Raw genomic sequence first — 26,745 nt, 5'->3', positions numbered from 1 at the left:
AGTGAATAAATCAAGGAAAAAATGCATGAATAAATAAATTAATGAGTGGAATTGAAAAAATGACACATATCCGCTAGGAGCAATTTATTCAGGATTATATATAGCAGCACATTCTAGCTGAATTTGGGAATATCGCTGTCTTTCAGCTTTCTCCTAGCCACAACTTGGGATGTGGATAAAAGTGGATGGGCACAAGGTAAGTCTTTTTTCGCGATGTCCATTCCAACGGCTATATCAGGTGTGAAGCCTGCATAACCTGCAGTTTGTTTATCGTGAGGCATCCTTATCCAATCCTTTTCAATCAACTGACTTATTTTATCCTTGGTCTTCGTCTCCACTAAATTCATCAGGGGATCATAGCAAGCTCCACATCTGGAAAAAATTTAAGATTCTCAACTTTTTTTTATCTCTTCTACTTTTTCAAAAATCATTTTGAAATGTGATAATTAGCTATAGTGCACCTTCTCTAAAAGGATAGGTAGGGATAGGGACCTATTCTTACATATTGTATAAATGAATACACCGGGACCCAGTTGTTAAAGTAGGTATTCTGGTCTTGAAGAGTTAGGATTATTTTAAAGATAGAAACTGAAGGAAAATGAAAATTTTCCACAATAGAATGTTTTGAGAAAGTTTTTGGTGAATTTCACATGTTATTGGTATAAGAAAATAATATTTCTCGAATGTTGTGGCTTACTTAACGTCTTTGTTTTGCCAGAAGAGCTCATTTGCATTAGCAGTTCCAACAAGTTGTTCATTGGTCCACTTCATACCTTTTTTGTTGAGTTCCGGTGACATTTCTATCAGAATTAAAGGTTTAGGCTTGTAATATACAGAGAAGTAGTGTTTCCTGGTTTTTGCCTAGAAAAGAGATTGCTTCAATAATATAAGGTGTAGTGAAAAAGGAATCCATTATTTTTGTAAGAAAAAGAAGGCTTTAATTACCATAATTAGAATTATCCGATTTAGGTCAAATATGTGCCGTTTTGTTCGATAATTTGTTGCAATTTTGAAGGTGATATCAATATGCCTCTCTCATAGAAGCCCTCGCCCCTGTCTGCAAAAAATTGAGACAGTTGATTTTCACAAGCCTCTGTTGAAGCGAATTTTTCACCAGCAAAATTGTTCGTCATGGGCAGGAACAGATGGTAATCACTTGGAGCCAAGTCCGGACTATAAGGTGGATGCATAAAAACCTCCCAACCAAGCCCCCGAAGCTTCTGGCGAGTCACTATCGATGTGTGTGGCCTGGCGTTGTCCTCGTGGAACACAAATCCTCTCCTATTGGCCAAAGCTGGCTGCTTTTGGGCGATTGCTTCCTTTAGACGGTCCAATTGTTGATAGTATAGTTCTGAGTTAACAGTTGTGCCGTAGGGGAGCTCATAGTATATATATAATTTCCTGCCAATAGCACCAAACACACAACAAAACCTTCCTGGCCGTCAATACTAGCTTGGCCACCGTTTGCGCCGGCTCACCGCTTTTCGACAACGACCGTTTTTGCTTGACGTTGTCGTAAGTGATTCACTTTTCATCACTAGTCACCAACCGCTTCAAAAATAGGTCGATTTTATTGCGGTTCAGCAGTGATTCTCAGCTCTTACGCAATCGGAACTGTGCTTACATGACCGTCGGGCTCGATGATGATTTTATCGGCATTTTCGACAATCAGCCTTTCAGTGCGTGGTGCAGTACGAAATCTCATCTTTCTAACGCTGTCTAATGGAACCCGATCGGACTTTTACAACGCGAGATACAAATAACTAAAGCCATCTATTGGAAAAATAATGGACTTCTTTTTCCAACACATAATACTTCGACTAAAACCTTGATGCACTTCTGATCAATTAACCACTCTATTGAAAACGATATGTTATTCATCACATATGAGGTTAAGTTAGGTTATTTTGAAAATCATTATTATTGAATTAGTTTCTTGAGAAAATACTCACCAAAAATCTGTCATGTTCGACAACAGTGTTAGGTACAGGCCTGAACTCGATATTGACCATGGTGAGTAGTTCCTGTTCAGCCTTTCTGAAGTCTGTTGTGTATGAATAGTCCATCAGCAGTTTCTTCATCCCTGGATCAGATATATCGTCCATGCTCACTTGTGGTGAACAGGAAACTCTTGGTCGAGTCTTTATAATTTCAGCCTTCCTCTCGTCTTCTGGTAAAACCTGAGATGAACTCAATAGAACTGATTAGGGAGGTAGCTACTGCAGGAGTGTATGAAAATGGTTTAAAGTTACCTATGTCAAGACAAGATTTAGTTTTTTTTTGAATAATTACAACTTCCTTTTATTCAGTTTCAGAAAAAGAAGGATTTTTGATCATTATATCATAATCTTACCGTGTCACCAAATTCTCTATGGGGATTGGACCTGGTGACTTCATTGGGATGTATCATCAAATCCATTGGTATTTTTTTGCGAAGGGGTATGTAGGTTTCAAGATCAATCATACTAGAAGGGGGTGGTTTTCGAATGGGATCTTCAAACTTTGCCCTTGAGTAATCAGGAACGATTCTATGAACCCCATGGTACCTCCTGTAATCATTCAAGTACGTAGTTGGTCCAGTAAAAACGTTCAAAGTCAGGTCATCTTGAAAATCCATTGATGGTATTGGATTTAGATGAGTTGTGAGGAATTAATCGAAACAAATCGAGAAAATAAAGTAAAATTATCACAAACTGTTTTCAAATTGGTGACAAAAAGTGTCAATAACTGTCAAATTTGATGGGTACCTGCGTTTCTGATACAATTCTATTACTATTGTTTGAGCTTCATAGACTACGATAAAGTGCAACACTCAGTACTTGGGATGCTGGATAACTGACACTCTAGACCCAGACATCGAAATAAGATCAATAATAGAATATAAGGTACTAGATCACCATTTGAAAAAATGGAGAGATTTTTAAGTGACGCATACTTGGACATGAAAATACGTCATCGAATGATTGAATTCTATATATATGCTATATGGGATGGAAGCCTGGACAGAGTTGTCAACTCTGAGGCAAATCGAAACATTTGAAATATGGTTTTTTCGCAGAATGCTCAAGATTCCTTTGACTTATAAAGTGTCGAATGAGAGGGTGCTAGAAAATGTTAGAGCACATAGAAAGCTATTATTAAAAGGTTAAAACGGCTTGCTTCGGCCACGCATTGAGGGGTGATCAGTATTGTTGTGGCTCTGCATGCCCGAGAGGTGGTGTTGCTAGCTTTGCGTCACTCTCTAGTAAGGCATCGCTGGGTTCATTAAGAATTAAGAATTTGTGCTCGTTACGATGGTGTGAGTGGGTGTGTCTTGGGAAGAAATCGCTGGATAGGCCAACTGATCAGTCCACCAGCGATCTCGGGACGAAACACCAAACCCCTGGAAGAGGGCGTATCTCGTAACTTGGCTCGAGAAATACTCACCAAAGTATGAATTACTGCAGTTATATAATAAAGAGCAAAATAGAGGAAAAACGAGGATCATAGGGATGAGATAACAGATAACCGTCATGGTTTAAGAATATAAGTGACTGTCCAAGCGTTAGTTAGTTATCGCCAAATTTCACTAGAAGAGGCACTAAAAGAAGAAGATTCAGAAATGAATTGAAAATCTAAAAGGAACTGGTAGCATAACGAAAAAGAATCGGAGCCTCGGGTACTGTTGAGATATAATAGAAACATCTGTAGAATGATTGAGGTCTTGATCAGGAGCCATGGACATTTAGAAAGACGAGATGAGGGAGTACTAAGATTGAGACGAGAATGAGTGAGCATGATCTTGCATAACGATTTGAAGTCCATCCATTACAAATATGTGCATCGTTCAATAGTTGCACCAAAGAAACTACCTAAAACGAGAAAATATAGTTAATCTCTCAATCTTTCCCGTGTTTTAAGAAAAGAGTTACGAAATGGACGCAAACGCGGAACCCTGCGGCACCCCGTATTCAACAGGTATATCACCTGAGTTCTTGCCTTCGTTTTATAAAGAAACAGATAAACACACTCTATGGTGAATTAATGAATCAAGTCTGTGTTAAATCGCCATTGCTCAATTGCTGTGATTAATCTATACTAACTGAGAAAGAAACTCCAACACCCAGAAGGAACTGTTTAATTTTTTTTGATAAAACATAGATAATAAGCAAGGAGTAAATTATTAATTTGGAGAAAAATATCAGGAAGGTTTTTTCATGTAAACAATGTTACTTAAATATTGTAGTCGTTTTTTGCAAGTTTTTTAAATTTTACAACAAACCAGCTGTTCTAGGAGATCCAAAGTCGATGTTTAGTTGTTGTTCCTAGAGCACGTATAGACGGAATTTATCGCCAGCTAAGGGAATTTGAAAGAGGTCGAATTATTGATCTACAGGAGGCGGGTTTCTCATTTTGAGAAATCGCTAATCGTACTAACAGAAATCCATCTACTGTTAAGAGATGTTGTCAAGCGTGGTTTGATAATGCCCAAAATCGAAGAAGAGTAGGCACCGGACGTCGAAGGGCCACAAATGAAGTTTAAGATCGATGTGTAATGTCTAAGACTTATGGCCATTAGAGACTAATTTACGACAACTCGATATTTGGCTGATGAGTGGTTAGGGCAACAAGGCCATCCTGTAACTGTCCAAACGGTTTACCGCCGGATAAGGTCTTTTGGACTGCAGCATTGTCGACCCCATCTTGTGTTACCTCTGACGGTTGAGCATCGCCGGCAACGATAACAGTGGTGCAGATAACGTCAACATTGGAATGTGGAATGGCATCAGGTCGTCTTTTCTGATGAATCTTGATTCTCTTTGGGTGCACATGATGGCCGAAGAGGGGTTAGACGACGTCGGGGAGAAAGACGTGAACCTCAGTTTGATGTTGAGCGTCATGTAAACTGGACAGTAGGCGTTATGGTATGGGGTGCTATTGCATATGCAAGTAGGTCACCTTTGGTATTTATTCGCGGTAACATGACAGCGTTGCATTACTGTCAAGAATTAGTGGAGTCATATGTTCTCCCTTACCTTAACCAGCTCGAGAATCCAATATTTCAGCAAGATTATGATAATTAATAGTAGTAGTTAAAAACACAGAATGAATCAGCATGTTTCTTTTTCGACGGTACCCTGTACCTTCATTGAAAAATGGTCGTGAGCAAAACGACTGTGATATTTGCCATTATTATCGGATCTAGGTAATCTAAACCAGTCGTGCATATATTCACTGTGCACCTAGATAACTTCGTTTATTTATTATGGCCTTATGTAAATTAACCCTATATCTAGAAAAAAATGCACGAGCGAACTACGATATTAAGCGATAGTGGTTCTATTTTCTACCGGCACGATAAAGTAAAATATAAACTTGCATAAAATGGAAAAAGTTTTGTTTGTTGCTGATTAAGGCACATGGAATATGGAATGAGTTTTTATCTATATATTTTTAAACGCATTTTGCGCGCTTTTTCACGGCAATTGCTGGATATCATTTTACCCAAATGTCAGGGTAAGGTCTGAATATCTCGATTAAAATTGAAAATTTTGAAATTTGTTGCTAAATGTTGAGAGGAAGGCTCAAGCATTCTGCAACCTAGCCGCACCTACCTAGAAGGTATTAATTTGTTTAGAATTTTTTCGGTTATCTGCAAGAGATCGAAGTAATGTCAAGATGCAAGATGTTCAAGAATAATATAATTTTCGGGGGTGTGGATTTCATGACAAGAACACAGTTTCGATTAAAAAATATAAATTTCCAAAAAAAGATGGATTTCACCCGAAATAGATAAATTTGAATGCAGATTGCCCATCTGTTATTTTTTGGTTCGAATATATCGTCAGTTGAAAAAATTTATATGGTATAATTTTCGAAAAGTATATGAAGTCGAATTTAAACCAATTTTTTCAATTGAATTCAAATAAAATTATGGATAGTTCTCAAGCTAAAATTAATTATGTTTGTTGTACCATATTTCCACGAATGGCTTTTAAAATTCTCACTACTTAGGAAATGTATTCAATTCAACAAATCTATAATAGATTTAATATTGAAATTAAACCAAAATTCCAGTGGCCAGAATTTGACTTATAAATGAGGGAAATGAAAAAACACAATGTACAAATAAATAATTTATTGTCAAGGGTAGATTGACCGTGTTTTTAACCTTGGGTCGATGTTGAATACACAGTCTTGATTAGAATAACATTAAGTTTTTGAAACATTCAGCTATTATTTAATTTGAGCCTATAAGTGCAATAATGATCGATAGCCACAAACTATTGTATTATGCTCATCTAGAACACTGGGAATGATTTATCATTAATCATGCTTTACTTATTCCTTTAACAAATTATCGCACTCACAGGTTAAATTGTATTCGAAAACTTATCATAACTGATATGAAGGTATAATAATAATAATTGCTTATAGTAATATTTTTCTTACCACGAAAAATATACACAAAAGGCTTTGGCAAATATTCTTGAATAATTAACACTTAAAATTATAAACATTTTGTACAAAACAAAGCTAAACATACATTTTTACAAATGAATGATAATTAATTAATAAACATTTTACATACATATCCAATAAGTACATTATTTTAACTATACAACATATTAAGATATTGGTATACTTGGTTGGAGATTGAACAGTCTAACTCTTCCTGTAGATCTTAAGTAAAATTCGAGAGAAATTCACGAGATTATCTAACTCCTTTTTTCAGTTTCTACAGAATAATAATCTACAATCAGATCCACAGAATTTCTTTACTGTCAACACTTAACTGGCCTTCGACTCTGTAGAAATTCAAGTTCGATATCATAACCTCACATTTCTCACTGTACCGAAGTTTCTGTGGTTCGGCTAGGAGTGTTATTGTTGTTGTTCGTAGATGATGCCGTCATTTCACCTGCATGACTCGAACAGTAGAACTTTTTATGTGCTATGAAAGTCGAGTAGTAAGTGAAAGAAATATCGCACGATTTGCAGTACTTCGGTCCTGATTTTACGCCTTCTTGTAAGAGTTCATCTTCAGGTTCCGCTTTCACTCTATGCTCTTCACTTCCAGGCTCTATGATTTCCCGTTTGATTGGCTCATCGATAGAAGCTATGATGACTTCGGGCTCTATGGCCTCTTTCTTCACCTTAATTTCTTCTTCTTCGTCCAATTTTGGCATGGATTTAGACGAGCCGTTCACAGATTCGAAAGTTTGAGGTGGTGGATTATTGTGCACCATCTTCAAATGTCGAATAAGGTTAGCCTTGTAGGGGGAGGTATAAGTGCATTGATTGCACTGATGTGGAGAGCTTTCTGAGCGAGATTCTGAAGATGGCGATATTTCTCTTTCATCAACTACATTTTGAAATACTGATCCAGTGCTGACATTCACTTCTACAGGTTGCGCACCATCATCTTCCAATATGTATGTGATATATTTTTCCTCCTGAAAAGAAAAAAAATTTGAAAACTCCATTTAGTAGTGGTCTAATAATCTTTGCAAATAACGCTTTTTGGGGTTCATATTTAGGTTACTTAATGAATCAGAGGTAGCTTTACAAATTTCTGAGAACTATAACAATATTCAATGATTTCAAACAACATCAGAATTCTTGGAGAAGCTATATTTTGAATAATTAATCAACAAAACTGATTGAACTCCAAGACCTTTATCATTGTGTACCTATATTGAAAAAAAATGATAATTACCTGTAGATCAGGAGACCTCTTCTCGAAATGCATCCTTATGTGGGTTCTCATCCCTCTCAAGGTGTTTCCTTTGTATCTGCAAATAGCACATCTATACGCCTTCACACCAGTATGAGTCTCCATATGCCTCTGTGCTGCATTAGAAGTAGGACTCACAACATCACAACATGGACATTTCCATCCTGGAACAGGACAGTGATGACCTGGTTCCATTATCCCCCTGCATTTGTTGCATCTTCGAACGTCAACGTCCGTCCTTTTCAAACAGTAGTAGGCTTGGTGTGCATTCAGGTTGTCCAAAGAAGTAAATTTGATTCCGCAAGCAACACAGATAAGTTGTTGGTACTGTGTTGCTGGGCTAGCAGTGTCGTTACTTCTTGGACTTACAGGAGGACTGCCAGAAGTTTTTGAGGCTTCATCTTCTTGCGTTCTAGCAGAACAGTAGTGCTTCTTATGGATCAGGTAGTTTTCATGTTTGCAGAATACGATGTTGCACTCTTTGCATTTGGAAACACCTTGTTTCACCAAAACCTGAGGCGTTACAACAGGTGGAACAGGTGGTATTTCTGCAGCTAACCTCATTTGGACTTCTGGGGAAAAAAGGGCCAAAGATCCAGGGTGCAGTAAGAAAGGGTGGATTGAAGCAGTGATATCGAACGGAATGTTTGTATCTGGACTAGGATGTGGTTTTTCTAGCGGTACACTTGGTTTGGAGGTAGATCTAGGCATTCTTGGACTGCTACTCCTAGACGTTTCATTTTCATGTTTTCTCTTTGGGGATACACTTAGAGATGGCGAAGCCCCACAGTGTGATCTTGGGGTAGATGGAGGAGAATTTGGAATGGAGGGAACACATTCAATTTTTTCCGGGGATGGAGAAAAATGTTTTAAGTTTTCTTTCTCGTTTTCATTACTCATATCGTTCTTATCTGTAGATTTCTTCAGGCTAAGATCTAAAGGTGCTGAAGAGTTTTCTTTCGTGATCGCTGCATCCTTTACTTTATTGATTGTTTTCAGAACCTCTGCAGGATTCGTGGTTACCGAAGGGGTCATTGGTTGGAGCTGACCGTTCGGTAACAAAAAACATGGGGTATCTGCATTTGGTATCCCAACAGACTGTGGTAAGAAACCAGGAAGGAGACTAGCACTCTTGAACAGCGAGTATGGCACGATGATTATTGGATTTGTTGGTAAGGCCAAGAATGGCTGTTGTGGGGGAAAACCATTGGGCGAAGCTGGATTTCTACTAGTTGCAGTATCTACAGGAGAAGCAGGCGAAGAACTTGACGTGTTGGATGCTGGCTTAGAAGATACAGTAGCAGGTTTATTCATATGCCTCGAATTGCAATAATGCATTTTATGAGCCCGATAGTTCTTTTGGTTGCTGAACTTTATATCACACTCAGCGCAGTACCGATCATTCTCGGAATCTTGATTATTTACATTCACATTGGTTGGACTAGGAGATACAGTGTGCATTCTCATATGGCGGTTCAGGCTCACCTTCTTATCAGCACTGTACGAGCAATGCGAGCAAGTGTACTGCTTGCCTGTTCTTATACTTTTTGACGACGGTTCCAATCCATCTTGATCAGACTGACTACCACTAGGCTCTGCCCCACTGTTAGTTTTTGCCTCGTCCTCTGTTTTGTTCTGTCTGTGTGAACAGTAAAACGTTTGGTGGGCTTCTAAGGTGCTCAAATTGGAGAATCTAATGCCACATGGTGGACAGATGAACACTTGCAAAGCAGGAGGCCGTGCTGCATCTGCAGAGTCTGGCCTTACCGGTGCTTCTGGAGGTTGTAACGCTGTGGGTAAAAAGAAACCTCGAGCTAAAGCTGACTGAACTGCTGGTGGTAGCTTGTTGAGATATTCGCTTGGTGAGGGCGTAATTTCCAGTTCAGGTTTTGAATTTGTTAACGATAATAGTTGAGGATGGAGGGCAGGATCCGTAGCCAGGTTGGCCTTGAGCCTTATTCGTGGTTGGTTGGAATCTTCCCCATCGCTTTTTTCGACCTTCGACTTGGTAATTTCTTCTTCTTGAGCTTCTGGAGATTTTAGCTTGGGAATTGGAGAAGAGGGCGATGTAGTCTCTGGAGTGTCAGCATTATTGGTATTGCTTGTCCAGTCCTGCTCTTCACCTGCAACAAGAAAAAACTAATGAATAATTGAAAAAGAGGAGGATATCGAGTGGAATACTGCGACATGTTTTTTAATTGGACGTAGGTGTCTCGTAAAATAATCAAGTAGGTAAGAAGAATCACCAACAGCCGTGGTTCATTTCGCAGAAACTAATCTGATGGGCAAGTTGATGAATTGAAAATCATTTAAGCGGAGATAAAGTGATAAACACTATAATTATAATTAGTTCCGCGGAAAGCACGATAGGCAATCTGGATTTAATGAGTAAAGAACCTCTCACTTCTTTTTGCTTTGGTCGTCACAGTGTGTACTAGGAAACATGGCAGCAGATACAATCTGAGGCAAGCATTCGATAGTGGTAGGTGATAAGTAATAAAATAGTGGTCGACAGAGTGAGTTATAGATGATTGGGAGTAGATGGGGACGTTGAGTGGCCTTAACTTCGATTATGCACGCGCCCTTTTATTTTCCTCGGGGACTTTTGTCAACTGAAAAAAAAATCCCCATTGTAAGGAAAATAAAAAATGAAATAAGCGCGATCAAATAGATTTTTGAGCGCTCGTTCTACTACTATTTGTATATTTAGAATTTTGAGCTGAGAATAGTCCTATTAGACCTTTTCAGAAAAATTTTCAAAGGAGTTGAAATGAACTCATTCATTTATTGGAATAAACTCATTCAGTTAGATCATTAAGAGCTTTCTTGTATGATATATTTCACTCTTACTGATTAGCACACAAATAAGAATTAGTTAGTTGTGCAGATCTAGGTGTAGGAACAAAATTTAATAGCTTTGAAACAGCAACACTCAATTTATCGAAAATAATTATACGCTTACTAGTGCCTTAGGATGATATTTGAAAAACTTATAATGACGTTGAGAGTGTATATTCAAGTGTAATCATAGGGATTCATAGCTTGGCTTGATATTCCAGCTACTTGGCTCAAGCTCAAGTAGCTTGAGTTTGATTTGAAATCAACTCAAGTTCGAGTCAATTAGTAGTTTTTCAATGTCAAGACAAGTAATTTTTTATTGAGTACTTGACTTGAACTTGAATTGATTTCAAGTTTAGCTCAAGCTACTTGAATATTAGTCAAGTTAGCTTGAATATTAAGGCAAGCCGTGAATCCCCAAAATTGAATGAATCAGCTTTTGACAGATTTAAGTTCGATTCGATAATAGATTCCCAAAAGTTACTTAACGAACATAATAAACTCTTTTATTTGTTGTTGTTGAAACAGTAATAGCATAATATTTTTCTAATTTATCACAAATTTCTTCTGATGAATTTCACTTCAATTGTTGATAGATTTGAGAAAGACTATGCGATTCCAGTTTGGGAGTGCGCCTAAACAGAGTAGCCAACCTGATTCCGATTCCGAACTGAAAAACAGGTTGGTACAAATGCACGAATGATAAGAGAGCAAGCAGTACACGAGTCGCGCATGTCTCAGCCCTCTTCTAATGAAGCAGTCCATCAGCGAGCAACCCACGCGGACACGGACAGACGTACAGACAACCGCCAGTTATCCGAGCTCCGTACATCACATCTGGAAGGAGATATGGACCAATCAACAATAGCAGGGTGATCAATAATCATTATAAACTACTTTCAACCACCTGAGGACAGGCGCACAATGAGAACTTTAGCGGATGTTTATGTGGATCTAGAAACATTTTGTTCTAGGGACTTGAAGAGCCACGATGTCAATATTATAAAAAAAAATGGTAACACCGTGTCAGAAACTTTTTCGCTCGTTTTAAAACTCCGAATTACACTAGACTTTTTTCATTTATATTACTAAGACTTAAGTACGCACGTCGTCATTTTGACATTTGGATCTGTCAAAAGTAGTTCATTGTCGATTTAACCTCAAAACGTCATTGACAGAAAGACGATGTGAACGCCGCCATAAGAAATGATGCGGAAGTCAAGTGAAAAGGGACCAATACCTTTAAAATCCATGAAGGTTCGTCCCCTCAAAAGTCGCCAATTTCATCTTGAGTTTTTTCAAGAGTAGGTGAGCACACCAGTGTTTTAGACATCTTAAATTCAACTGAACTTATATCTTTGAAATGGTGAAATGCCAGGGCAACCAACCTAATGAAATTTATTTAATTTAAATAGACATGTGAATAGATAAGCTAAAGGACTAGCGTAATAAAGTATACACATCTGATTTAAATATGTTTCTATAAATATCTATGTTTGCTAATTACGAGGTTACATGTCAAAGTGACGTTCCATTCATTCATCGAAAAATGTGAACTATTTATACCATACCTGGGCACAGAACTTGGCATTTTCTTTTCTTTTCGGATGAAAGACTTACGATTCTGAATTTTTATACAAATACTTTTGCGATACCAAATGTTAAAACAAAATTTCAGCAAAAATTTGACGAGTGATTTCTGAGAGATGTATCGATTTTTTTTTGATCCTCTGGTGGATCAATTTTGCATATTCAACAAACTAATAAACTCATAAGACATTCATTCGAATGGATTTTAAACAACAAACTACAGGCAGGAAGTATACATATAATAAAAAGATGTTATTTGTATTCAGATCTTGAACAAGAAAGGTAATTGGTTATTTAAAAGAAAACGCTTTCTCTTTCGAACATGTGGGAATTCATTTGAGATGCTCAGGACGTCTTGTTACGCACAGTTAAAAGATATCAGAATTTATAATTTACATTGTTCTTCTGAATTTGGTACTGTTGATTATGATAAGTAGTGTTAGCTAGTGAATACGGAAATAGGGAAGACAACAATGTAGGAGAACTTCAAAGGACTATCAGATGAAAAAATGCTGCAAAAGATACCCATGATCTTTCTGTAGAGGAATAATTCTTTTTTACGTTATAATTGAAAACATATCATTACTTTCTTCTTTCATAAAATTCTGATTGGCCGATCAACTTGTTGATTGAGGTTTGAAATCTATGGAAGTTTCGAAAATCATCTGAAATTGAACTGGAAGTTTCGAAAATTATCTGAAATTGAACTGGAAGTTCTTCAAAAGATACAGAGTATTTATAAAAAAAAATTTGAAAAAAAAAACCAAAAAAAAAGGCTATAACATTCGGTAAAGAAGGAGAATAGTTATTTATAATACAAGTGCAGAAGGCATTTAATATTTCCCTTTTCCACGAGTTCAAAATTCAAAAACGAATCACAAAGTGGCGAGTTTTTGAATTTATTGAATTTTTATTGAAATTGATGGAATATTCCTTAGTGATTTTTACTTGGAAAATGTTAGTTTTCTGCATCAAAAATGTCTAGGACTGCGAGGTTACACAATATAAACCTCATATTGTTAATATTCAGTTTTTTGTTGTAAACATAGAGAATATTTTAAACTTATTTCAATCATGAATGATCAACAATCGAATAGTACGTGAAGGCTGAAACAGTTCAAACTAAGACTTAAAATATAGAGGAAAATCTTTCTCGGAAAAGGAACTGACGTTCATATGTCGAAATCATGATTTTCCATTGTTAAATTTGATATTACTAGTAGAAAATCGTAGTTAACATCTGATTTATTCATGAATATTCGGAGACTCCAACAGTTGGTTAAACGCGAAACCTCATAATCGAGCATCAATTAGAATTTCTAATATGATCTCCAGTTCTCCGCTATTTTCCCCTTAAATTAGTGGACCGAACGAACAAAACGTTCATAACTTCAATATTATGATCGAATCACTTTTGTATACCCACGTCGTCAACACCATCAGCCTGGATTCACTTAATGTTGTCGATAAAGATGACTGACAGCTCGTAATGTACTTTGTTGTACCTGGACCGCTGTTTACATATCGCTCAGACTCGGGGCTATATAATTAATTTCCAAGAGAGTTGAGATGCTATCGATAAATCGTACACATACGTCCGTAAGTACCTATCAAGGACCCGTAGTTTTCCAAGTAGGTGAATATGATGCAAGCATCTCGTTTGGGTCACAGGTTAATTCACTTTATTTTACGTCGTGGACGGCTCCAGGGGCTAGGTGGTTAGGATATTCAAGATCGTAGTTTTGATCGTTGATGTCTTTTTTACGAACTTTAGATCAGGGTTGGGAATGAAAGTTGTGGAAGGTGTATGATTCAGGAACAACGCAAATTTTGAATTATGATTTATTTATATTTTCCCATATTTCTCCAAATACTTAACCTTCAACTTGTATGAAAAAAGTGGTCGGGAGGACCTCAGTCACGGATGAAGTATCATCCTTCTTTTCCCTCTTCCTGGTTTTTATCTTACTGAAAGGTTTTTTGGAATGGCTTGCTGTTGATGGAAGGTGCACCACTATTTTTTTTACTACATTCCTTTTCATGCAAAATGTACCTAATTGAATAAATTAATAGATCCTCACGGGATAGCTCTTCGATGCCGAAATTCGAGGCTTTATTTTGAAAATCTGGTTATACATTTATGCTGGCCACTTCTTTCTCCCATCTTTCGGGCTGCGTACGAATCCCGCGTTGAAAAAACTTGTCATCTTTTGAAGCGATCCATGAATCGATCCAATTTTTCACTTCTTCATGAGACCGGAAGTGCCGATCAGCCATGATGTGTGCCATTGATCGAAAAAAGTCATAGTCCGAGGAAGCTACGTCTATATAATACGCCGGGTGGGATATGACTTCCCATTTGAAACTTTCCAATTATGTCTTGACCACTTTCGAAAAATGGGGTCGAGCATTGACATGCTGTAAAATCACTTTATCGTGTCTCTCGTTACATTGCGGCCGTTTGTCCTTCAATACTTGGCTCAAACGAATTAATTCCGTTCGATAACGATCGCCTGTGATTGATTCAGTCGGTTTTAACAACTCATAATACACTAGGACGAGCTGGTACCACCGAATACTGATCATGACCTTGGAACCGTGAATATTCGGTTTTGCCGACGACGTGGAAGCATGACCTGGAGATCAACAAGATTTTCTGCGCTTGGAATCATTGTGATGAGCCTATTTTTCGTCTCCAGGTAGAATGCGATGTAGAAATCTCTTCCGTCTTCACCATTCAAGCAGCTGTTCACAAGCAATCAAACGCTGTTCAACATGAATCGGCTTCAACTCGTACGGTACCCAATTTCCTAGTTTCTAAATCATTTCCATGACTTTCAGGCCTTTTGAAACGGCTTGTTGAGCCACTCTCAATGATCCTGCCAATTTATGTTGCGTTTGCCAAGTCTTCTGCATCTTTGAAAACCTGGCCACCGCCATGCTGGCCTTCAACGTTAAAATCATTGAAGCGTTTAAACCACTCTCGACATATTCTTACACTAATAGCGGCCCTCCATAGGATTATGAGATCATTCGATGAGCCTCAATCGCGGATTTCTTCATATTGAAGCTGAAAATTAAAACTTCCCGCAAATTACGATAATTTGGCTCGTAAGCTGACATATTTAATCGAGAATAACTTAATGATGCAGACATAAATCATCCAATATTTCGATGGCGTTATGTACACAAATATCTAGGCTTATGGTATGACATATACGATCTTTTTATTTGGACTACCACTTACCGCTACTGCCATCTATTGCAAAACGGCGGAGCAAAGTTGTACTAACAGTACAGATTGTTGGGAAGCCTACAGTTTTTTTCTGCTTCAGAAAATGATGAAATGATTGTCTAGAATCGGGTGTTAATTAATGTATTCTATCAAAATCAACGGAAAAAAGACCGAAATGACAAGTATGACATAGCGGCGCCGCCACGAAATGAAACTAATACTCTCAATTTGGTCGAATGTCATTGCATTCAAAAATTGAGGAGTGCATACACCATGTTTTTAGACATCTTAAGTACCTATGAATTATTCCTTTTTGACAAATAATTCCATATCTTTATCAAACCAGAGAACTTTACGATTACTATTAGAACTGGTAAACACTTAACACGGAGAAGGAATCACAGCTTCTCTTGCCAAAGGAGCGAGCACGCACACCTAACAACATACGTCACATCATACATCCAGAGAGCCGTATCTCCCCACAGCCTGAGGCGATCTTAATCTGAGCGAGTATACACATTCCAAACTCTAATTAAAGATCTTTATCGTCCGCGAGAATTTCCAACCACCATCTTATTAATTCTTAATAACCTTAATCTCGAACCTCATCGACGCTTCGCTATCTTGTTGCGAGTATTGTTTTTCAATTGGGAGAGGTGCGGGGAGGGTTCTGAAGGAGAGGTGGGTTTCACACCGTTACGTGTGCTCTACGTTACGCGCTTCTGGTTGACAGTGCTTGTTGGAACACACACGAGCAATTCGAGATTTAATTCTAGCAATTTCCTGTAATATACACCTGAGACTGAGAGTAATGTGTAATTAAATGTGATACATAGAGATACTTTTTCTGAAGCAGAAATAAACGCAATCAATGATGTATTCATAATAGAAAATGTAGGCTTCACAACAATTTGTACTATTAGGTGTACAACTTTGCTCCGCCGTTTTGTAATAGATGGCTGAAGTATTAAGTGGTAGTCGAAATAAATAGATCGTAGATGTCATACAATACGTTTAGGTATTTGTAAACATAACGCCATCGAAATATTAGTCATTTTATCTGCATCATAAAATTATTCTCGATTAAACATGTCAGCTTACGAGCCAAATTCTCGTCATTTGATAGAAGTTTTAATTTTCTGTTTTTATATGAAGAAATCTGCGGTTGAGACTCGTCGAATGCTCTCAAAGACCTATGATCAGCCGCTATTAGTGAAAGAACAAGGGAGAATGGTTTCAACGCTTCAAGAACGGCGATTTTGACATCGAATATCAGCATGGCGGTGAATAAATATATGAATTAAATTATTGGAATATAATGACAGAAGCTATTGGTCTATTCAGAGTATAGAAGATTGCCACTAGCACAGAACATATACATACTCAAAGGAGAGGTCACGAAAGTCGAGAATCGCAAGAAATGTCAAATATAAACGATGAATGCGCCATCTGAAACTCTAGTGATCTCTCAAAATGAAGACGGCATGAATTTTCCGTTTTGTCTGAAAGTTTTACAGGTATAAGTAGATACACCAGGATTTTTAGGCATTTAAGGTAGACCTGACATCTTGACATTTCAAGAGGAAAAGTTGGGAATATAGAACTGAAGGCGTATTTTAAGCACGTATTGTTGGGCTTGGAAATTGACACTAGTTGAAAAACGTTTTTTACCGTTATTCAAATCAAAAGCTACATGTTACAACATACCTCACTAATGAATAATGATATAAACTGTCAAATGTGTCAATGTCAAATTAAATTGGCCATAGATCAGTGAATTCGACTAATTCAGCAGTGACGAACAGTTCTGTGACTAAAACAACCAGGGCGTTTCATCCTAACCTAACCCTTCGATACTTTTCCCACAGCCCGAGGAATCCTTCCACCAATCGTCATAACTGGTATCAGCAGCCGACGCCGATACGATATCGGCCGAATGTATTTTCGATTTTAAGAGAATGATAACTCTAAAAGCCCCCAAGTGATATCGCGACTCCTTTATCGCCATATCTCGGCAGGCTAATGCAACTCTCGGAATTCAGTTTAAAAATATCCGTGACGGCTCAACATAGGCACTCTGAAAATGCCCAGTCCGATAATTAGGAAACAGATAAGTCAATTATAAATGGTTTTAATCTATGATTGATTCACGGTCTGCGCAAGAATTCCGTGTCTTGCCGGAGCCATGCCACCTACGTATCTCTGTCTTAATCTTAGCAAGAGATAAGGTAAGTTGCATTATTGTGGTCGGGGCTCTGTGCCGAGCGTTCGGATTAGATATGAGTCACATATTGGGTCACGTTTTGGAGTGATTAAGACCACGGATAGGAAGAGAGATGACGCCAAGATCGTCCTATTATTTTATTACGTATATAGGATGGGTAACATAAGAGAGTCCAGTCGAATATTTCTGAGGGTGATTGCAAACTCGTGGGTGTACAATCATAAACTCAAGCGTTGTGGCAAATCCCCCAAGAATCTTAAATGGCAATAGGAAATTTGTTTGGTGTAAGAAAACTTGTTGGATGTTATAGAGAGCACCAAGTGGTGAAATTTCTGGACTTATTTTAATTAATATAGGGAATATTGGCATGACAGACAATTTTTGATTCCAGAAAAAGTACCTCCTCGAGCGGAAATCGAACCCGCAACCTCCGAATCACTAGTCAAGCGCTATCACTAATGAGCTACCGAGGAAGCTGAAAGTTCCAATCGTATATCAAGAAACCGTTTCTACCAGAATCAAATTTTAGTAGGAAGTTGAAGTAGAAATGGAACTTATTCACTATAGGTCACCATCACGATTTTATTTCACCATATTTAATTAATTTGTTCATAAAGTAATGGTGTCTTTGATCAACATTTTCTCTTTGTTCTTCTCAATAAATAAATTAGTTGTTATTGTGCATACACTTGCGTGCTATTAAATGTTGATAAGAGCTTTGAATAAAAATTTAAATAATGCCTAGAAGCGAATGATGAAGAATTTCAACTTCTCATTAATAAGGATCCGTTCAGAAAAACAGCAACTCAATGCTATTCACTATTCCTTTTCAACGTGTTCTTTACATCGAAACAAAAACCAAACAAATAAGTTTTCAGCATATTCACGAATAGAAATTCAAAAGTTATCGTCTCTCTTTATTGTATTTTGAGACTTTTGAGGGGGTTGAAGGGAATCATATACATCCACAAATTTACAATCGAAATAAACAACAAATAAAGGATTTTCCAATAAGAGATTTTATTATGTTACTGAAAGAAAGTGTAGTATATTCTAAGATAAATCAATGGATTTCATTATAAAGATGAAGTTATGCCATTCACGATAGAAAACATATCAGCCAAATGGCCAACACGGCTACGGTGGGAGCATCATATCCTTTTCATGAAATTTTCCATGATCAATTCGCACATTTGCAACGGTATGTCCTCGATAACTTTACGATTTCCATCTTTAAGGTCCTGAATCGATTGTGGAGCATTGGCCCCAAAGAAATAAGTCTAAAGATGTTGAATTACAAGATCTCGGTGGCCAATTTTGACCACCTCTTCGAGAAATAACATGTCCAGGAAACTTTTCAGGGCCTAATCAGCGTTGCTGGTGATCGACCGGCTTGAGTTCTGGTGTTTACTGAACTTCAAAAGCCTTGAGATCAGTCTTTTTATGCTAAATACAGTATGATGTAGTTTTTGGAATAGCTAATTCCCAAGATCGACGAGGAATCGTCAACACTACGGGTTATAGCAGTAATATTCTCAGTTGTTCTTGGTTTCGATTCTTCACGTCACTAACTTGCCCTAACAGCTCAAAATTTTCAACCAGTTTCATTATTGCCGACCGCAGTGCTTCACGACGACCCAAAAGTGTTTTAGTTTTGCCCACTGTGACTGCAAAATTTTTACCATTTTCGTAGTGAATTTTAACAATTTATTTTCGTAGATAAATCATGTACAGTTTTATTCTTATTAATGGCGTAGTTTTTACTTAATGTCAAATGTCAAAAGATGATAGCATGAAGAGTGTCAATTACTTAAAAACAGGCTATTCAAAATGAAACCTTTTATTGGAAAAGAGTTAAGTAACAGTAAATTTTATCTGAAATAAATCTTCCCTAATATTTAGGAAAAAAGTGATTTGATTCTGAAATTTAAGGGAAAAACATACCCCAAATTCCACCAAATACACATTTAACACCACACTCTGAAACCTAGCGCAGTAGTCATTTTAGAGCGGGTTCCTTATCTAATTGAGCTTTCAATAAATGTCGTCCTATATTAGGACGATTCTTCATTATCGATCTGAAAGAGGTTTCCACTGTTGTTCGAAAGCGATGAAAAACGATCTCCATTAGCGGAGATATGAACTATGAATGCATTTTCGCTCAGGATTAATTCAACAAAAAAAAGAACGTTATCATTATTGGAGCGGTGGCTGAGGGACCTATTATAAGGAGGAAGGTCCAAAATGGTAGCCCAGGTGATTAGTAACTCACCGAGGGCGGCACACTGAGACTGATTGAGTCCCGTCGGGATTCACATCGTTTACGCGCGAAGATGGGGTTGTTGAACGTAACAGGCCAATTGAAAAGTCCCCGGTCCACCATGGTCAAACACATTTTTTTGGCAAAATTCGATTTTATTATTCAACATAGTTGCCTTCGAAGGCGATACAGTGATTATACCGAACTTCCAACTTTTCGATACCATTTTTGTAGTAGGATTTGTCTATCGCTTCAAAACAGGCCTCAGTTTTGGCGATTACTTCTTCATTTGCGTTAAATTACTTTCCAGCGAGCATTCTTTTGAGGTCGTAGAACAGGAAAAAGTCGCTGGGGGCCAGATCTGGCGAATACGGTGGATGCAGAAGCAATTCAAACCCCAATTCATGCAATTTTGCCATTGTTTTCATTGATTTTAGACACAGCATACTGTTTTGATGAAACAGCACTTTTTTTTCTTCGAATGGGGCCGTTTTTTTACGATTTCATCCTTTATACGATCCCATAACGCTATATAATAATCGCTGTTGATGGTCTGGCCCTTTTTGGAGGTTTGCTATAATGAATATTATACCTTGCGCATCCTAGAATACTGATCCCGTAACCTTGCCAGCAGACTGTTATGTTTTTCCTCGCTTTGGATTCGGTTCATCGTGTACAATCCACTCAGCTGACTGTCGATTGGACTCTGGCGTGAAATGATGGAGCCATGTTTCATCCGTTATCACATATCGAGGCAAAAAGTCAGGTTAATTACACTTAAAAAGCTTCAAACACTGCTTAGAAACATTAACACGTTGTTACTTTTGATCGATTGTGAGCTCGCGCGGCACACATTTATACATAGGTTCCTCATGTACCTACAAATATTCGTGGATGATATTATGTACACGTTCAGATGATATCTTCACAATGTCTGCTATCTCGATCAACTTCACTTTACGGTCATTCAAAATTATTTTGTGAACTTCTTGATTTTTTCGTAGGTGACAACCTCTTTTGGGCGTCCACTGCATTCGCAGTCTTCGGTGCTCATTTCACCTCGTTTAAACTTAACATATCAATCAAATGATGGTTGATTTTTCTGGTGCAGACCCCGGAAACTCTTCATCAAGCCAAGATTTTGCTTCAACTGTATTTTTTTCCTTCAAAAGGCAATATTCTATCAGCACACGAAATTTTTTTTCCATATTTTTTCAAATAACAGAAGTAGTTACACTCACAACGCAATATCTCCCGAAATAATGGTCGGACTGCTGTCCAATTTTGACACGTATCATTTGAAGGTTGGTACTAACTAAAAATCATAGGGATTTGATACTAGCACCGCCATCTGTTCATCATTAATGCACTGAATTTTTATTGAAAATATTGGAATATTTTGTACTATTCACGTACCGAAACGTTGGAAAAATCATAGTTGATTATTTATTATTTCTGTCCAAATTCCTGTGATAAATTGCTCAAATTGGAATATATCTTCCATTTAGTGATTTTTGCATTGGTGGTTGGCAGTACTGTTTTCTGTATCACAAATTTGACAGAAAATAAAAAAATCTGTAACAGGTGAGTTCCGAGTAACAACATTTACATATAATAATGCAATGTTTTAATCATTTAATCTATGTGAAACTGAGATATTTCCGTACGATTTTGTTCTACAAGATATGGCAAAATGAGGAATTTGCGACAGAATTAGAGATAAATCATTAAAACATCAATTGAATTCTTCTTAATGAATAAATCGAGGCTTCCAACCCGAGATCAACAAAAATCACAAAATCAGATCCCGACAATCAGCATAAACGTGGTGCGTCGATCGCGCGACTGAATAAACCATACCCGACCGCCCTTATCTGCTCCGCCAGCGACGCTTCGCCCTTTTAATCATCCCTTAACACATTTCTCACCTTATCTCCCTAAACCTTTAAAAAAGTTTTGCTGGCGAGCCAGATAGCGCATGAAGCGTCTACAGATGACAGAGGTGTGCCCATCGATTTAATTCGCAGATCAATTTCAGATCCCGCCACGATTTATAACTTCCTCTTTATTGCGACGCTACGCCACGATACGATCTATCGATCACGGTACATTAGCATAAGACCAATAAGACATTGATTTATAATTAGGGTCGTTGCTCAGGCGAGAAGAGCTAGATTTGATGGTTTTCCGATGCCTAGCGATCGGAGGAAACATCCACTCAGGATGCGAATTATCTCGTTCAGTCATATTCCGGCTGGGGGAGGCGTCGCGGGCGTCGGTGGCGTCGGGACTCGTCACCTGACGTGCCGTATCGCTAACGCTCGAAAGGCGTCGACTGGTGCAATTCTAGATATCTGAGGATGGGAGTCTTTACTTTGACAATTGCCGGTGTTGGGTTTTTGCTTTGTTGGCAACCTTGGATTATCTTAAAGGGGCGTCTGTCAGAGGTATCGCGTCTCTTTTAATTTTAATGATCCTGAAAAATGGAAATCTGTCTTTGCTTTAGGTTAACGCTTATTGAAGAGACGCATAGCAAAAAGAACAATAAAATCTTCTTTTTGCCTCTTCTTCGGCTATCTCACCGAGTTGTCGTTTGTTGAAAAGGATTCCTACTTGCTCCGTAAAAGATTTGAGCGTCAATTGACGCGTCTAATCTCTAAATGTCGCAAAAGTGGACCAATCTACATTGAATTGAATTTTAAATTCTCCGACCAGAAAAAAATTAGCTTCAAAATCCTACCTTCGAGACGCATATCTTAAGTGAACATCAAGCTTGAAGGTTGACGCATCTCTCAAATGAGCATCAACCTTGAAGATGGACGCATCTCTCAAGTGAGCATCAACCTTTAAGGTTGACGCTTATTCAAAGAATAGCAAAATCTCCAACACTGAGGTTATTTTTATACTGACGCTTGAATTTTCTACAGAACAAGTAAGACGACGCTTCGCAAAAATAGCCGAGGGAGATCAGGACAGAAGATTTCAATGTTTTCTTGATCTTCTAATTGGTCATCTCAATGTGGACCTGTTATGACTAAAAAATAATCCCAACGCTTCGACATTATTCTCTTCTCTGAGTCAATGCTTCAAGACTAATACTAATTTAAGAAATGCATCTCAAAGAGTCAATTGACGCTCGAATCCTCTAAAGAGGAGAAAGAAATCCTTTTGGGCAGCTGAAAACTGGATGATATCGATCCATGTCAAATGGCAGGTCTCTTAGAATTCTGGAATTTTATATTCTCGATTTTTGACGCAATGCGTCGACTTGGTGAACATCAGCAAAATAACGCTTCGTTTTGAGAATATTCTCTTCGTGATGCTTAGCCCAAGTTTGAATTTTATTTCAAATCAGTAGTTCTACTACAATAATCCTCTAATTTCGAAGACTAAAAGACAAGCAATCAAATTTAAATTAACTTTATTTCCCGATAACAACATAATATTAAGATGTGAAAATATATCTGACTATATTTCTAAACAATTATTCATTTACTGTCTAGCCGTTTCACAAGAACTCTGAGAGCACCCTAGAAAAAAAAGCTTGAACCTGGCATCAAATTGTCCAAGATGAACATCTATTGGCGCCAGTACGTTGGGCTGTATCTATTTTCTCTTCTTCATTTAGATAACTCGGGTAGTGCCAGCTTTATCATGGATGTAAATGCATTTTGACTGATAACAGTTTGATCCACCTTTGCGGTATGTTTCGATTGAAGGCAGTGTCGTCCCCAATAGGAACGATCTGATACAAAGAGGCATATTTTATTTTTGATTTGATGGGATTTCACGTTGAATTTTTTGAATGTTTGTTCATCCATAATTTCGAAACTATTTCTGTTAACAAGCTTATACATTCAAATGAATTCTGAATAGATGAGTCTCCTGCCTATTAATTCCACAAGTATAATTTTCATGTTGTCAATTGTGGGGAAAGGGTCATCATTATCTATGCAATGTGTTGCAAAAGAGGAGAATCGCTTATTTTTGGTGAAATCTATACGATTTTCGTTAAATCTTGTTTTGAATGAACATTCTGTATATCCTCTGTATTTCAAGTTTCAGGTTGAACATGTTAACTCATAAACTCCTGATTTGCTGTGTATTTACTTTTTGGGGTAGAAAGTTTCACATTGAATAAAGACGATGATATCTCATTTATTGGTTTGAAGTAAAGAGTAATAAACCTAGATAGAGGAAGTGTACGCAATTTTTACATGTCCCCAACATGGTTAGATTACGTTGTCGGATTGTGTTATATTTTAAAATACACAATTTTAATATATCGTTATGAATGTATATTTATTTGAGATTAAATATAAAAATTTAAATATCCAAATTTGATTATTTGAAATCCGATATTTTTCCTTGCTTAATAAGCAGAATATATATTATTTTCTGTATCTATCTTCTGAAATCTAAGGTTTGGCAACTTTTGTACTCCTAGTGTCATCGGTGGTTTCACGTCGCTTGGCACGCTTGAAGTTTGTTTCCTGAATTTTTGATATATTAAGGGATTTATCTCACTATAATTTGAGTTGATATGAATTATTGATTCACTATGGGACATAAAAAGTGCGTTCTTCGTGGAGAAACTCGCGAATTGAGTGAAATATCGTATCACTGATATGTTTTCATTTCCGCGCGCATCATGTCAAATTTGTTTACTGAAAATGACATATGCTCCCTCTATCTATGTTTATTACTCTGAGGTTTGAAGGCAATATTCAGGTTCAATTAGGAAAGACTTTCAGTTTCTCTTTCGCTCTTATAGATAAATTCATTTTGTGGTTTCAATGGTTTTTATGATATGATCAATAATTGTTACCGGAAGCAATAAAATATTACATATGGAATCAACTAAATTGAATTCCATCGATATATCCTGAGGGATGTGAGGAAATAATAAACGATTTTTCGAAAGTCGTAGTGTTTTTTTTTGGCGATCAAAATCAAGCAACCAGGCTTGCGAACCTGAAGAGTTCCAACAACCGTCCTAAAACAACCAGCACGCTCATTTCCCAGAGAGATATGCGCGATTGCACCAATACAAAACAGTCCGTTCGAATCAATGAGTTCGAATCTGTTCGTGAAACGTGCGACCATAAACTTTTCTGCCCAGCCATCTTGATTAAATCCCTTCTTCAGGCGAACCCGAACAAATGAACACCTGAAATTGGCATGAAACGTCAGCAGGCAATGTATCTTCATCTGAAAGGTGTACATTATTGTTATCGACATCAGTGTTTGTTGTCCGTTTCGAAAAATAAACTTAATTAATATGTACTGGGACAGCCTACTTATAAAATATGGCGTCGTGACTTTCGTTCTACAAGCTGAACACCTAGAGATGTGTTCTGTTGATCTTTATTGCATTTGGATTTATTGAGATTGGTCGCTGGGTAGAGACAGCACCGGGATATGTGGACGGTTTGAACATTTTCCACAATTGAAAACACATTTACGTGGTGTTATTATTTAAGACAGAATTGTGAAGCCTTTTGTCTGGAGACAGACGAAAGCTCGAAGCTGGCTTGAGCTTCACTTGATTTCAGTCAAGCTCAAGTCAAGTAGTAGTTTTTCAATCTCAACTCAAGTCAAGTATTCATTTATCACGTACTTTAATCATATCATATCAAGCTACTTGAATTTTAGGAGTTTCATTGTGTAGGGGCACATCAATAAAAAAATGGTGAAATGAGAAGGAACCTTCCAAAAAACACTTTTATTCATTAAAGTTATTGTATAAAAGAACCGAAAATATCAACTTTTTGAAATAGAAATATAAATTAAATCACTATAAATCATAACGAAATGAAAAATAATAAAAAAATGAAGTTTTTTAATATTGAGAAACCTTCAGGCTTTGTTTGATTTCATAATATTCCATCCATGATCTAAGACACATGAGGCATCTTATAGATTTGTCGCCTAACCTATTGGAGGTTTTTGTAACTGTATAAGAGCAGCTCTGGAAAATTGTCTTTCAACAGGAGCTGAAGATGCTGGCGTTGATAAAATATCCTTGGTCATTTTGGCCAAGTTTGGAAAGATATTTCTGAAACTACCAAAATCTACCAAAAGATTTCATAGAAATGTGAGAAAACTACTAATAAAGTCACATTGACGAATGCTTCAGTCTCTCGGCGCTAGAGGAATCCTCTTATTCAGTCTAAGCACGCATGACATTGCAGAAATATATGCCGTGCAATGCGTGCATATCAAGGTCAAGTAATATCAAGTAGCTTGATATCAAGTCAAGCAATAAATATCTAAAATCAAGTCAAGTCAAGCTCAAGTATGTGATTTTTCATGAGCTTTATTTTCAAGTCAAGTAGTTGGTTAAAATGTCAAGCTACTTGGCTTGATTAATCCTTAGGTAGAATGGATAATAGGCTAAATGAAATAATATTTCGCAGAGAAAGAATACGTCTAATCATTTTGGCAATAAAGTCAAGTATTGAGGCAAATTATGGCACTTGTTTCTATCTATTTTGAATCTGGCGTTAAAACGCTCATAAGCGTCATGGCGTCCGCTTATGACGTAATATTTAAGTAAACTTTCCATAACCTTTTATTGTATATTTATGTGTCTATGCTGAACGAACAAATTCTACAAAATACAGGGTGAGATCTATTTAGAGGGGCACAACAGGGAAATGGAAAACCGTTAGAAATACAAGGTGGCTTAAATTATAAAAAAGTTGCGTTATTAAGTAATGAGTGTGTTGGTGTGAACAGATTCAAATTATCTCAGATGGTTCCAGAGATATCTCGAAAAAATTAAAATTCGGGATTTTGTTTTTCTCTGTATAACTGATTGGTTTCTGGAGATAACTTCACGAAATTCGATTTGAAGGCATTATCCAATATAGAGATAC

The 26,745-nt window shown here is 37.3% G+C and overlaps 2 protein-coding genes across 5 annotated transcripts in view; both read right to left on the bottom strand.

The window, feature by feature from the left end:
- Positions 1-69: 69 nt before the first annotated feature.
- LOC123678587 lies at positions 70-2,743 on the bottom strand. The gene is made up of 4 exons (XM_045615713.1): positions 2,354-2,743; positions 1,953-2,180; positions 698-861; positions 70-372 (listed from the first exon to the last, which is right to left on the bottom strand). Exons 1-4 carry the CDS (start codon positions 2,615-2,617, stop codon positions 114-116), a joined length of 915 nt encoding a protein of 304 aa, XP_045471669.1. The 5' UTR covers positions 2,618-2,743; the 3' UTR covers positions 70-113.
- Positions 2,744-6,103: 3,360 nt separating this feature from the next.
- Positions 6,104-26,745, bottom strand: part of LOC123678584 (zinc finger protein ush) — a 214,951-nt gene continuing 194,309 nt past the window's right edge. For all 4 annotated transcript variants that reach the window (XM_045615708.1, XM_045615706.1, XM_045615710.1 and 1 more), the window contains 2 exons: positions 7,700-9,840; positions 6,104-7,436 (listed from right to left, as the gene is read on the bottom strand). In XM_045615708.1, coding sequence (XP_045471664.1) covers positions 6,828-7,436; positions 7,700-9,840 — 2,750 coding nt within the window. In that variant the 3' untranslated portion in view covers positions 6,104-6,827. The remainder of the gene's footprint in view (positions 7,437-7,699; positions 9,841-26,745) is intronic.

This window comes from Harmonia axyridis, chromosome 4 (assembly GCF_914767665.1).
Source record: "Harmonia axyridis chromosome 4, icHarAxyr1.1, whole genome shotgun sequence".
Classification (NCBI taxonomy): Eukaryota; Metazoa; Arthropoda; class Insecta; order Coleoptera; family Coccinellidae; genus Harmonia; species Harmonia axyridis.
Note: the sequence above shows the minus strand (reverse complement) of the source record. Positions and strands in the feature narration are given on the sequence as shown.